This window comes from Meleagris gallopavo, chromosome 8 (assembly GCF_000146605.3).
Source record: "Meleagris gallopavo isolate NT-WF06-2002-E0010 breed Aviagen turkey brand Nicholas breeding stock chromosome 8, Turkey_5.1, whole genome shotgun sequence".
In the NCBI taxonomy this organism is placed as follows: domain Eukaryota; kingdom Metazoa; phylum Chordata; class Aves; order Galliformes; family Phasianidae; genus Meleagris; species Meleagris gallopavo.
This window is the reverse complement of record NC_015018.2, coordinates 19,007,526-19,021,634: the sequence shown is the minus strand read 5'-3', so window position 1 is coordinate 19,021,634 and position 14,109 is coordinate 19,007,526. Positions and strand designations below refer to the sequence as shown.

At 38.1% G+C, this 14,109-nt stretch overlaps 1 protein-coding gene across 1 annotated transcript in view; it reads left to right on the top strand.

Annotated features, from left to right (window-relative positions):
* Positions 1-14,109, top strand: part of HTR7 (5-hydroxytryptamine receptor 7) — a gene marked incomplete at its 5' end in the record, with an annotated part of 33,756 nt that overhangs the window by 16,174 nt on the left and 3,473 nt on the right. Inside the window, 2 exons of the mRNA XM_031554580.1 lie at positions 6,751-7,497; positions 8,575-8,622. Coding sequence (XP_031410440.1) covers positions 6,751-7,497; positions 8,575-8,617 — 790 coding nt within the window. The remainder of the gene's footprint in view (positions 1-6,750; positions 7,498-8,574; positions 8,623-14,109) is intronic.

The following is a 14,109-nucleotide window of genomic DNA, read 5'->3' as shown; positions in this document are numbered from 1 at the left end:
GTGACAAATACTGTGATGATCATGCGGAGGGAAAATGAAAGGCAAAGGGTCAGGTCATCTGTAAGAAACTTGCTGAGGCCTAAAAGAAGAGAAGAATATCCTTTCAGAAATTGCAACTTAGATAAGAAACAAAAAGACACTGCAGATCTCTTTCTGGAAGTACAGCTGTTACACATTTGTTAGAATGAAGGCAGACACATCCCCCCATCTTTGAAACAGAAGTCCTAGATTAGTAGGGAAAAATTAAGAAAATATACAGTACTAAGAGAGAAATGGAAATAAGGCAGAAAAAGAAAGTGAAATAAAAATAGAATGAGGAGAACAAAAGAATGAAAACGAACTAGTGTAAATAAAGAAGAAAGTCCATGGAAATACAGGAAAACTGGAAAAATGTAAGAAAGGAGAACATAATCTACTATGCAAATTATATCCCTTTAGAATGAACAGATGTTTAGTTTTGATTGATTTAAATCTTCCCCCACTACCAGGAAAGCATACATTTCTTGAGTTCCATCAAAAATAAGCAATTTTTTTTCAGAAAAAGAAAAATCATATGAAAACATGTACTGTGTACAACAGCAGTACAGTACCACTTTTAGCTTGTGCCCACTCCAACAGTGGGAATGAATGTCTTCCTTTCGTAAAGAGAGTTTATTTATAGGAAATGTATTTAATTGAGAGCAAGAGAAGGAATTATGGAAAATAGGATTTTTGCTCAAAACATAACAAATATTTCATTCTAATTCTTTCAAGCATCAAAATTTAAGTATTAGTATTTCAATAATAACAATAACATTGGAATAAGTAACCATTTAACATTACAGATACAAAAGCATTCACCTAATATCTTTCTTAAGATCGTGTTATAGCATTCAACACTGACTAAGAAGAAGAAATTAGAGCCTTATCCATTTCTAGCAAATGCAATTAGGAAGCGGAATGTGGTGACTATGCTGAGACTTTCTATAGCTATGTACTAATTCCCTACATGGAAAAGATACAGGATGAAGATAGTATCCAGTGATGGATACTAGATGGAGCACAGTAGTTAAACATCATCTTTTTTTTTCCCCCCAACTAGGGTTTAGTTTTGTTAGCCATTGTCTCACTCTGAAATTGCACAACGTTTATGTTTAGATTTTAAATACATACTCTGTAAGCTGTCATACATGCAGTGAAATCAGTAACTTTGTTTACTTCTGGGAAGTAGAAAAGTATTTATTTTACTGCCTCTGAAACATATCCTCTTCCTGAACAATACTCTGTCAGTTATCGTGAAGAGATTATGCAGAAAAACAGCTACCAGTTACATCATACAAAAATTAGCAAGGTCACTTTTCACATTGTAACACTAGTCATGCACTTTAATGCTCATGTCTCACCACTTATGTTTTTGTGTGTTTGCCCCTTTGCTTCCATCTCAGTTACTTAAATATGTGATGAGAATAATATTTTCCTCATCATTATTTAAATGCAGTTCTCTGTGACAAAGCTTCTCCTGTTTGGGGTGTACACAGTAAAAAGACAATTCTCATTGTGGAGTATGATGTAGCTGTAACAGAAATAATACATTGTATTATTGTTTCAGCATCTTATTATTAAGTTGCCATCTAATATATCAAAATATAAGCACAAAAATAATAATTCCAGATAGATCAGTATTCTGGAGTCATTTCTGAATGCTGGATAGCTTTCAGGAATGTCATCGTGCTTCTAATCTTGCTATCTCTTAATGGTATATTGAATCGAAGGCAAGAATTATGGAAGATCATGAAAGAATCACAGACACTTTAGAAAGAGCAGTCAATTTGGATCATTCTTCAGAATAAGTTGTTATTGCAGGTGAGTTGTTAGGGCTGCATATCTGTGGGTTGGCAAAGAAGCAAATACAAGGAGCTATGGATTGAAGCTGGAAAGCTGCTGGACTGGAAAAAAAGTACAAAAGCAAGCAAGCATTTTTGTACCTTTAGAAAAGAACAAAAGTTTTGTGATTCTTAAAAAAACAGGAATAACAGAGAGAACTTTGCGTTAAGCTTAACTCTAATTCTGGTAGGAAGTGATAGAGATTCTCAATAGAAATAGCTGTAATATGCATCTATATCATTTCCACTACTGCTTTTCCAGTTGTGCTCCATAGTAATCCAATCTGCTTCATAAAAATAAGGTCAGACAGTGACAGATGCTAAGCTGATTCTGGAGCAGTCTGGTAGATTGGGTAAGTGACAGTGACTAACCCAGCCAGAGAAATTCTTAGAAACCATTGTGCACTAATTGAAATGGAATAGTATCTCCCTCTAAAGCATATACAGACTAGAGACAAAAGAATTACATGTGTGGGCTTCAGAAAAAGCGTAAGTGATCACTATGTGGTGGTCCATTCAATCTTTTATTGGGTTGCATTGGAACCTCTAAGACAGTTTTAATGCTCTCAGCTGTTAGATTTTCTGCTACTCTTTCACTGTCCTTTCAAAGCCAAATAACAGAGTTAAACTGGACCATCCTATTTCTGTTTTCTTTCTCTTATTGATATTGATATAGTTATTATGACTCAGTTTGCCTTCTAAGGATTTCAGAAGGTTGGGGGAATAGACCCATCTCAAAATTTCCCCGTAGTTACAAACAGTTCACCATTTTACAGCCTGAATATAACAGATGTATTTAGCTTTCTCAGGTGGGAACAAAGGAAAGGAAATAGATTTTCTATTGCTGAAAAAAAGAAATAGAAACCCCAGGTTGAAGCCACAGGAAGTAAATGTTATGCTTGGTTAACCTGTAATGCTACCATGCCTGACACTGCTTTCTATTCTTTGAGAAAGATTTAGTATCTTCTACGTCTGTATAATTGCTAATCACTTCAGTCACAAGTAGAGATTAATTTACATGCAAATTCTCTCTGAAAAGTTTTTCTTGTAATGAGGAGATGCCTGTGCAAACTCACTTCAAAGAAGTGTAGGTAAAGCAAACTTCTTTTCACTGTTTTCTAAGTTAAAGAATTATATATATGTATTTAAAAGAAAATAAATTGCATCAAACATTTCATCTATTTTCATAATACAGCAACACTAAATGGCACGCAGTGGCCCTTCAGTTTTTGGTCTGATAATCATCGTGCCAGCAGTAACATAAGTCAGCCATCAGAGCAAGCAAATAGCTTTGAAGAGAATGAATGGGAAGAAGGAATACAAAGAAAAACCAATGTGCCAGAAATGGAAACCAGAATCTGTGGTTTTCTTTTTCTTCTGTGATATGCTCTCTGCCCTCTGTTTATGTTACATCCTAACACTTGCTGTAGCATTTGGGACATTGAGCACACTAATAAGAAACAGCTGTGTGATCTGCAGTTCAAATGACAACAGAATCTGTGTAATCCCTGGTGGATAAAAACTGTTCTAATGCATTGTTGTAATGCACTGACACCAAAAAAGCCAGAAAGAAACAACAACAACAACAACAATAATAATAAAATCCTGAAAAACCCCACAAACTGAGTGTTCTCAGGAAAAAAGGACTTACTCATTTACCTCTTCTGCTGTTAGTGTTCAGCAGGTAAAAGTGGCAAATGGTGGCTATTCATAATAGCTGATGGCAGCTCTCCAAGGAGGACAGAGCTCTGCACCTACATTTGAGCAGAATCACAAAGAGGGGATAGCAGGTGGTGGCCATTCCTCCTGGGCTGGGCACCCACACCACAGGAGGCTGTTTCTGATCCTCCAACAGGGAAGAGGAGAGACTGAAGAAATAAAAAAAAATTAGCCCAAAACTGGGGATGTGCTCACTCATTTAAAAAAAAATGTACTCTGCCCCTATTTCCCTTCGTTGGATCGGGGTGGTCTGGTCTTACTCTGAGCTATTTGAGCGTGGGACTGTCTTCCAGATGTCGGTGATGTAGTACAAGAAAACTTCCCATAGTCTTTCTGTCACTCTATCCACTAGATACTAGCAACAGGTTGTCCAAGACACTTCTTTCTTATGTGGGTAGCTGAGATATATGAAGTGGGCTTTTTAGGGAATTTGACTTCATTCTTTTCCAGCAGTAATGCCTCAAGATGTTAGATATTTATGGAATGATACTGTAAGTTCAGCTGATTTACCTGTAGTAATCTTTGGAAGGTAGTAACTTAAGATTAAGCATTAAAAAGTGTATTTTTGCAATGCATTAGACAATACTTTTGAAGCTCAGGAATGTATTAAGTCTTGGACACTCTCTTGTGTATTAGACAGCAGAAGTGATTTACATTATTTTGAAGTTGCAAGTAAGTTTTCAAGGGTAATGGATTTCACATAGAGATGAAAAGATAAAGTTCCTTCACTTACGCCTGCTGACTTTTTTGTTCCTATCATACTACATTTAGCAAAATGAATAAGACAGAAAGGATGCTGATGTATTTTTGTGTTAATTAATGTATTTTAATTTCAAGTAGCATTTTTGGAGCTCAGATAGCTTCCAAACCCTCCGCCCCCCCCAAAAAAATCCACAGTGGTGCCAGGGCAAAACTAATGCATTTTAATTCTTTTCAGTTCTTTTCAGTATACTTATGCTTTCATGAATTCTTTTTGTTATATTCTGATGCATCAGAAGACATCAGTGGCCATTTAGTATGTGCAGCCTACAGATCTGATTTTTACAGAAATCTACTTTAACTATTTTGGCTACATAATAAAATTCACCTCGTAATCGTGTTATTTTTAATGTCCAATCATATATTAGCTATAAAAATACATACCTCAGGAAGGTGGATCAACTGTTAGTACAAAGGATACAGTTAACTCTTGTGCAGCTCACTCATGCTATGCTCAGACAAATGTGAAGGATGTGCCAGTGATGTCCCAGAAGGGCTCCTGCTGCTGCTGTAGTTACATTACTTATAAGGGTCTAGCCCTTAGATAGGTGAACTCTAGAACTCCACCGAATTAACTCTGCTCTCCTCCATCTTGGACCACCTTAGACAAATCCCCCTCCTTAGCAGTGCAAGGAGCTTTGGCCATGATTGTGAAAAACAGAACTCTCCATGGCACCTACTGCATGCCCAGACCACTGGCACTGGAGTGATGGCTGTGTTCTAACTAACGCTGATGGAGACATGAACAAGAAACAATCTTTTTTAACACCGTGATCAATGTTCATAAAGCCTATTGCTTTAATTGCAGCCAGTTTTAATACTCCTAGCTCACAGCACCACTGGGCGCAGCTTCACTGGCACAATACTGGGCTGCTGGAGTTTGCTCACGCATGCTGTCAAGAATAGGACACAATAAGTTAGTTCTCTTCTTTGTATAAAACTTGCCATGTCAGTAATGTAAATGATAGTGACGTCAAGAGTGAATGTTATTACTCATCAAAACAGATCATGAAATGATGCATCCTTTTACCTCCAAAACTGTAACATACCTGGGTCCTTCTATAAAGCAGTGGCACTGGCCATAATTTACTGCATTGCAGTAAAATCAACAATGCAGCATTCTGCAGAGCTATGGATACACTCACATTTTGATTTTCTAGGTGACTAGAGAGAAAAAGTGCTCTGAAAAAACATACTCTCATTGTTATGTTTCTTACTTGTAACCTTCCAAAACCTTCACTGTATAACTAAACACTGGTACCTCTTGAAACCAAAACCTTGGGAAACGTTTATTTTAGGAGAAATGAATTGCATAGATTTTCTTCAAAATTCTTCCTGTTTTGGAGGAGAAAAAAGAACAAGAGAGAAGTTTATGGGAATTCACTGGTAATTTCCAGCAGAGCATAAACCTAATTTCAAAGTATAAATGTTTGGGTGAGGGCAGGAGAAAAGGAAAAAAAAAAAGCAAACATCCAATTTAATATAAGAAAAAGATCCTTTCATTAGAAAGAACATAAATATATCTTACGCAGTTGAGAGTAAATAGGCTTAGGATACTGCTGTCCAGCTACATAAGGCAATAGTAAGAAATGTTTTACTAGAAAAAAATATGTGCTTAAGCTCTCACAGCCTAGGAAATATAGTTGTCAGCAGGCTTCACATTTTTCTATGGAAACTTGACACACTATAGAGTTGTTTCTTATCTGTTTGAAATTATTTACCATTCTAAACTTAGCTTCTGGTAAAATGTTTTTTCCCCAGGTCATCCTGAATCAGCACTATAGTGGATTGTTATTTTGTTCAATAAAAGATAGCATGATAGATAAACATCATTTCTAATTAAATGATGATAAAAAGAATTACTGTAGTACTGAAATAATCTATTCTTGGCATAAGTTTACAGTTTGTAATTCCTGCCTGAAACATGAAGGTAAGATCAGTTTAGAGGTAGAGATCTTCATAACTTATCAGTGCATAGGGTGAATGAAGGTTGAGATGAATACATCTTTCTTTTAACTTAAGCATTCACTCAAAAAAATATACTATCTCCTTTGTGTATGGAGCACTCTCCTGTACATCATTTATTTCATAAATTAGCCAAATAAATTTGGCTTTCAGAATTTCCTTAATAACAACAACAAAATAGTTATCTATATGAAGACTGTACAAATGCATTAAAATCCCAGTCCCTTATGGCTAGAGATTTCCCTCCTGAAAAGAGCTTTTATGCAGAGTACCAGCACTATAAATCTTAAAGTGAAAGATGCATATGAACTCAGAAATTTGAAATATGTGCATTGAAAAGGGTAAGATAGAAACCTTAGCGAAAGATGTTAAGTTTAATGGCAGACTATGTGAAATATCTTTTAGCACTTAATCACTGCTCTGCATAACTCTGTTGTCATTTTAGGTACCTGGGAATAACAAGACCGCTCACATATCCTGTGAGGCAGAATGGGAAGTGCATGGCCAAAATGATCCTGTGCGTGTGGCTCTTATCTGCCTCTATCACCATACCCCCGCTCTTTGGTTGGGCCCAAAACGTGAATGATGAAAAGGTCTGTTTGATCAGCCAAGACTTCGGCTACACGATTTACTCCACGGCAGTTGCATTTTATATCCCAATGTCAGTGATGCTTTTCATGTATTATCAGATTTACAAGGCAGCCAAAAGGAGTGCTGCTAAACACAAGTTCGCCAGTTTTCCCAGGCCAGAAGAAATAGAAGGGATTTCTATGAATGGAGTGGTAAAACTGCACAAGGAATCTGAAGAATGTACTAATTTTTCACGACTCCTGAAGAATGACAAGAAAAACATTTCCATTTTTAAGAGAGAGCAGAAAGCTGCCACTACTCTTGGGATTATTGTTGGGGCTTTCACTGTGTGCTGGCTGCCATTTTTCCTCCTCTCAACTGCCAGACCCTTCATCTGCGGTACAGCATGCAGCTGTATTCCACTGTGGGTTGAGAGAACCTTTCTATGGTTGGGTTATGCAAACTCTCTCATTAACCCTTTTATATATGCCTTCTTCAATCGGGACCTGAGGACAACTTACCGCAACCTCCTGCAATGCAGATATAGGAATATCAACCGGAAACTATCGGCTGCAGGGATGCATGAGGCTCTGAAGCTTGCAGAAAAGCCAGAATTTGTTCTGTAAGATCACTTATGTTTTGCTATGATCCCTTATTGTTTTATCACATTAGCTTTTCCCCTCAGATTTGAAAGAAGAGCAAAAGGGAAGAAGCAGGCATCTCGAGCACTGTGAATCCAGTCACCAAGAAACTGGAGGGTGGCATGGTTCTTTCCTGCACAGCCCACCAGTCCTAGTGAACATGGAAAAATGAAAAAGCGACATAAAGAAGTTGGGTTCAAGGGAATAGAGCTGAAGTGATAGATAGCAGAAAAGGGAGGATAAATGGTAGGACAAGTTTTTCGGGCTGCTAGTAAGGAAAGAGCAAAGTTGCTCAAACCAACCGTTTCTTTGGTTTTTGGCCTTGAAATTTTTGCTGTAATAAAGACTATGGTGAAAAGTTCAGTATAATTAATTGCTTTCCACTTTGTTAATATTAAAATAAAACATTTAAGATGAAGCTGAATCGGAGAAGTTGTATTGCTGAGAAATACTGTTTATTAAAAAGAAAAAAAGTCTCCTCTAAGCTTTAATCTATTGGATTGCCTGGGAATAAAGCACATCATGAAATCTAATGCTGCCTTTGCGCAGCAACTGTGACACTGAAGGGACACATCACAGTTTGAAGCTGAATATTTAAGTAAATTGGCATGGTCTACAGTTTCTGCTGCCATGCAGCATGATTAGCTGCATTGCTTCTGCGGCAGGTAAAGACCTTGTCCTGTATTGCTGATAGAACAAATGTCTGATTTCCATTTGTTTCAGTAGGTGTCTGGTCTTTGTCTGTCTTTGCTTTCTTAAACTCTCCTTTTTGTGAGTTGAACCCTTCTCTAGAGAGAAACAAGTATCTATGCTCAAGGCTTGGTTTCTATTTATCTATAGCTAGTCCTTGTTCCAGTACAATAGTTAATTTACTGTCTGGGAGCACTTCTTTTTTCTTGTGATTACTTTCCTTCCTGAAGTCACTAAGAAGATGACATTAGGACATCTAGATTTTATTCCTACAAACTGATTTTGGTTATCACTTCTGTTTGAAGTGGTTTAAAACCTTACGTAAGAACTAAGGACATTTACAATTTCTAATTCTCATTTTGTTCTAGCACTGCAGCCCAAGTATTTGATTCTACATTCTCCTTGTCCTGAAATTGGTAAGAAAACTCTTCCCTCGGTGGAACGGGATCAGATATAAAACCAAATTCCCTCAGAAGCAAAACACCCTTTGGGCTAACTAACTTCTGTTCCCATTTTCACAAGTATTAAGCCGAAACATTTCAGTCTGAATTAATATTCCTGAATTAATTTTAGTAGTGATAACTTTGTGCTAGAGTCCTAGTTCAGAGCCTACAGAGATCACTGCAAACACCTGGGCTTGTGAATAGCATTTACGAGATAAATTAGACCTGGATTGACATGCTGAGCTGTGCACACTGGACAAGCTTAAGCCATTTTGAATAGCAGTGTGGCTTTAAATTTATACACTATGACACATAGTGTCAGATGTATGTTTTGGCCTCGTTTTTAGAGAAGGCTAATGGTTTTGTAACAGTATATGATATGATGTATCTCAGCTTCAAAAAATTTTTCTAAAAAAGTTTCAAATCAGGAGGAAATGTTCCAATTTCGTTTAAATATTCCAGAAGTGTTGTGTGGACGAGAGATTTTGGCATTTTTGGCAACAATATCTAGAAGCTCTGTTGTATAGAGCAGATCTCATGTTTATTCAACCGTATTTTTCATACTCAGCATGAAATTATGATGTTTCTGACTCTGTTACTATCAGAGAAGCTTTTTTATTATTTTAGTTCTTAGCATGAGTTTCTATATTCTTTCTATATTTTTTTTCCCTGTGTGAGAATATAGAGGTAAAAGTATCTGTACAGATTTCGTGCTGGATTTTAAAATTCTAAAGTTGATTTAAGAATTCTGAGCAGAAGTTTCATCTGCTGTTCCGCAGGAAAGTTTGAAAAGTTGTAATTGTTCCAAATAAGATTTTTTATTATTATTATTTTTTAATATAGAAGTATCTCAGGAATCACAAATTGATATTTGCCCAACTGTCACTAAAGGCAATTGCTTTCCTCAGGGAAAGTGTTCTGCAGGATTCCTTCTCTCCTCTACCATCTGTTTCAGACCCCAGGAAAGAATAGGTATTGTTAAGGGCTATGTCAGTCCCTGAGGTTTTGGAGATAAAGAGCCATCTTTCATCTGGTTAAAAAGAGAATTGTATTCAGTGGGAAAAGTTAAAACATTGAGAAGCTTACAACGCCACATTTCCCAAGCACATGGCTAACACAGTGTTGAGAAGAGGAGAAAGTATTGAGACAGAACTATCCCTGAGAAAGGCTCAGTTAAGAAGCATAGATAATTGCTTGGGAACAAGAACAAGCCTTTATACTTAAAAAATAAATGGAACTGCAGCAAAATATCTAACTTCAGCAGTCATTTGTTCTTGATGTGATACTGCTCTGTTCTTCCGACCAAATGTAATGTGTCCATAGGTGAGTGAGAAGTCACTGTGTGCCTGGCATGTGCTGCTACCAAAGCCTGGGAGAGATTACACCTTTGGGCTGTACGTTCTTCCATGTGTTTCTAGGAGAAAGAGAATCACACAGATGGGGGTGGGAGATAAACGGTGATATAAATCTCCTGGAACAAATTAGAGTATGGGATGGCCAGCATAGGACAGAACAAAGAAAGTGAAAGGTAAGGCATGGGCAGCCAGGCTTGGAAGCACTTCTAGGTCTCTCCGTGTGACTGGCTGTCTTGTGAAAATGTGCCAATACATAGAGGGGACAAGGGTACATATTCAAGACTTTGAGGATGAAGACACCAACCTAAAATATGTTATATAGCTCCAGTGGAAAAGCTGCTTTAACATCATTTGCTTAAAGGGCACCTGGGCTCTGCAGTTCAGGGCTGCTCTGGCGTGACAGAAGTGTTTTCTTGCTTTTTGGTTGGTTTTAATACCAGCATGATGCAAATCTCAAATTTAGCTAACAGCTGTTCAGATATAAAAGCTATGAAATCTGATCCGAAATCTTTTTTAGAAGTTTTTTTTTTTGTCTATATCAATAAACTGTAGTCATAGATGAACATGGGCAGCTGTGACAGCTGATTCTGTGACCCCACACCTGGAAGTCTGGAAAATTTCCATCTATCTCATCCTTAAGCTACAGTCTGAGATGTGAGAAATCCCACATTACAGAGTGTGAAAGACTTGAAATACTGCACATTCTCAGGTTTTCTGTGCAGATAGCTGTCTGTGTAATGATCAAAAGTTAGACAGGAAAGGTTAAGGCAGGTCCTAGGATCAGTCTGGCAAATCAGCCAGGAAAATCATAAAATCACAGAAATACCAAGGTTGGAGAAAACCTACAAGATCATCCAGTCCAACCATCCACCCATCACCAATAGTTCTTACTAAACCATATCCCTCAACACAACATCCAAATGTTCCTTGAACACCTCCAGGGTTGGTGACTCCACCACCTCCCTGGGCAGCCCATTCCACTGCCTGACCACTCTTTCAGAGAAGTAGTATTTCCTAACATCCAGCCTAAAACTCCTCTGGAACAGTTTGAAACCATTCCCTCTAGTCCTATCACTAGTTACAGGAGAGAAGAAGCCTACCCCAACTCACTACAACCTCCCTTCATGTAGTTATAGAGAGCAATAAGGTCTCCCCAAGCCTCCTCTTCTCCAGACTAAACAATCCCAGCTTGTTCAGCAGCTCCTTGTAAGGCCTGTGCTCCAGACCCCTCAAATCAGCCTGGGAAAGCTATTGCAGAGAGTAGGTTTGCCTATTAGCTATAGTGCAGAACTGGCTTTGCCCCAACTGGAGATCTTGTCTGAGGAAACTCAGTGCAGCATTTGTTTTTAGGTACAGTACCCATGTACATTATTTCTGTTTGGAAAGCTTAGTAATATTGCTGTATGTCCTAGCCTACCTTCCTACCAGCCATTATTCCAAAACTGATTTCTGGCCACTACAGCATGATTTCTGGATAGTGCTGATGGCAAGAAAATGGGGTCAAGTTTTGCTTCTGTTTACTAGGACGACACTTTTTTGTAATGGATGTGCTTAGTTCATACTTGCATTGAATTTGTGTTTGCTTTCCATGGTCTCATGAGGCTGCTTAGCTTTTTTGATTCATCTATAACTCTCAAGTTGGAATTCACCCCTCCTTGTTCAGGCAGGATGAAGACTTTTTTCCATTTGGGATCTCTCTGGTTGATATTTCTGGGGAAATGTGGTCAGCTATACTGCCTGAGGGAATGACTGCTCAACTGTGCCCTGCCTATAAGGTGAAATTGAGAACTGCTCATGCAATTTCAGAGCAATCACCAAAACCTGTGCTAGGACCTGGAGAAACCAGGAGGCAGCCAGCAGTGCTGCAGTCCAGCTGACAGCAGGAAGCATCAGCTGTGCGTCTCTAAAAAACACAAGCAGCCGCTCAGGGTCAACCATAGTCTTCAGCTCAGCCTGAAATCTCCAATTTCTGCCAGAAGTATCTAGATGTCAGCACAAGGGGATGCCAGTTGGACCTACTTTGCTTGATATACCTCCTTGTTTCAAAATTACAGTGGTATGAAAAGATCCTCAAGGGCAGCCATTGAGTGATCCAGTTCCCTAAAAGGAGTTTTAGGCACAGCTGTGCCAGAGGTCTGTCCCTGAGCTTAGTTCTCAGTACTGCAGACACATTTTACTAAATGTAAACATGTTAGCATGAAAACAGTCAGCTATTGGCCAACCCAACCCCCCAGAAAAGCAACCAAAGAAAATGCCAAAACATAACAAAAGAGGACAAAAATATAACCATTACACAGCTCACCGTATTAGCAATACCATATCTACAGTTCCTTGCATCCTCCTAGTTTCATTCTGCTCAGATGCACTATATTTATGTCATTCTTTCCTCAAAAAGCTGCAAAAAACAGCTTCAGCAATGGCTTTAGACAAGTAGACTTGACCTGAAAAGTTGTTCTTTTCACAGAATTGGAGATAACAATTTTGTGAAGAGTTTGATTAGTGTTTTCAGCCATCCCTGACCACCTTCAATCTCTGTTTCTTTCTACTGAGTTAATTAGTCAGTGTGAAATCTGTAACTGCTACTCAGAGGTCCTTAAGTATGACTGTATTTCTTGACAGCTATTCCTCCTAATAGCTGCGTTGGCCAAGTTATGGCTAGCCTGCTGCAAAGCACTTTCCTATTTTGAAGCAGCGTAATCTGGAGGAGATCCACAAGTAGCAGTGCATTATAGCACTCTACATAGCATTCTTCCTCCCCTTTCAAATACAACTCAAGATTTGGTTGCAGTGTCAGTACCTCATGAAACCTGCACTCCCCTTGGTCACTTGGGTCTGCTTTTTTGAGGAAGACCTGGATAGAAGACTCATCCTAACATTACCTCCCTTCTCCCACAGTGTTCTTGCATGTAGGTTTGATATAGTAGTGACATAATCAGATAACTCCACATAGTAGTGACATTAATCAGATAACTCCTCTGTTTAGCCAGTCTTACTGTGTAAATATAGAAACTGCAGAGTAGTAAAAATTTACAGTATCTCTTTATGCCCACGGTTTCACACTTCAGTTTCATGAGAAGTCAAATGTAGTTTTTAGCTCTCTATTCAGACATTTTACTAGCTAGCACCACCTGCAGAAAGATATGTCAAATGGTGAAATATATCTACTACAATAAGACATAGAGAAGAGAATCTGTCATCAGATTGGTTGTGCAAATACTGATATAGATAGAGTCCATTCTCTCTGTGCCCCCTCTTTATGGCAGGAACATGGATTTTATGGTAGGCCCTTTGCCAAATGGTGTCAGTGCAGCATCTTTGGGAGAATACCATTGAGGTAAGTTTGGGGATCACTGAGATGCTGTAGGTATGGAACTGGGGACTGTTTTCCAGATTATTTTTTGCATCCTTCAGGAGAAAATACTCCAAGTAAAGCATTCTCAGAAGATATGGAAAATCACTGTGTCATCAAATCCTCTTCACAGCTAGCTAAAGAATCAGTTCTTGTATTTTAAAATCATGTTTCTCAGGGAGAGAGAAGGGAGGAAGTCAGATACATGGGGAATAGTCCTTCTGTGCAAAATTATTCATGTTCTGGAATATAGGACACTCTGAACTTATTTCAAAAATTAAGGCAGTAGGAAGGGAGAGGGCTGATTTTTCTTAAAAAATGAGGAAGGCTCAAGCCTAATATAAATTAAAAAATAGAAATAGCATAAGAAACACTGCGCTAAAAAGTAGCAATCTTTGCAATGCACTAAAAAAAATACAAATTTATATCCATCTTTACTGATTTTAGTCCCTTAAGTAGTTATTGCTGCTAAAGTGTGGGTTTGGCATGACTTTAAAGCAAGTCAATACCATTCCCATACATGCTTCTAATAATTCTGCCAAATATGCCTCTCATCCCCCACTCTCACTCTCTGGCAACCATTTTGGCTGCCTTGCCAGACCCTTTCTCATGCCACAGTATTTCTAATAGGGAAGAATGGCTTTTACTTTCTGAAATATGTTTATGATTCCCAGATTAATTTTTCTGTTAATATTACTGATGAAGACCACTGTTTCTTTTATGTGATCTTTCACATAAATCTAGTCAAGTAAGTTA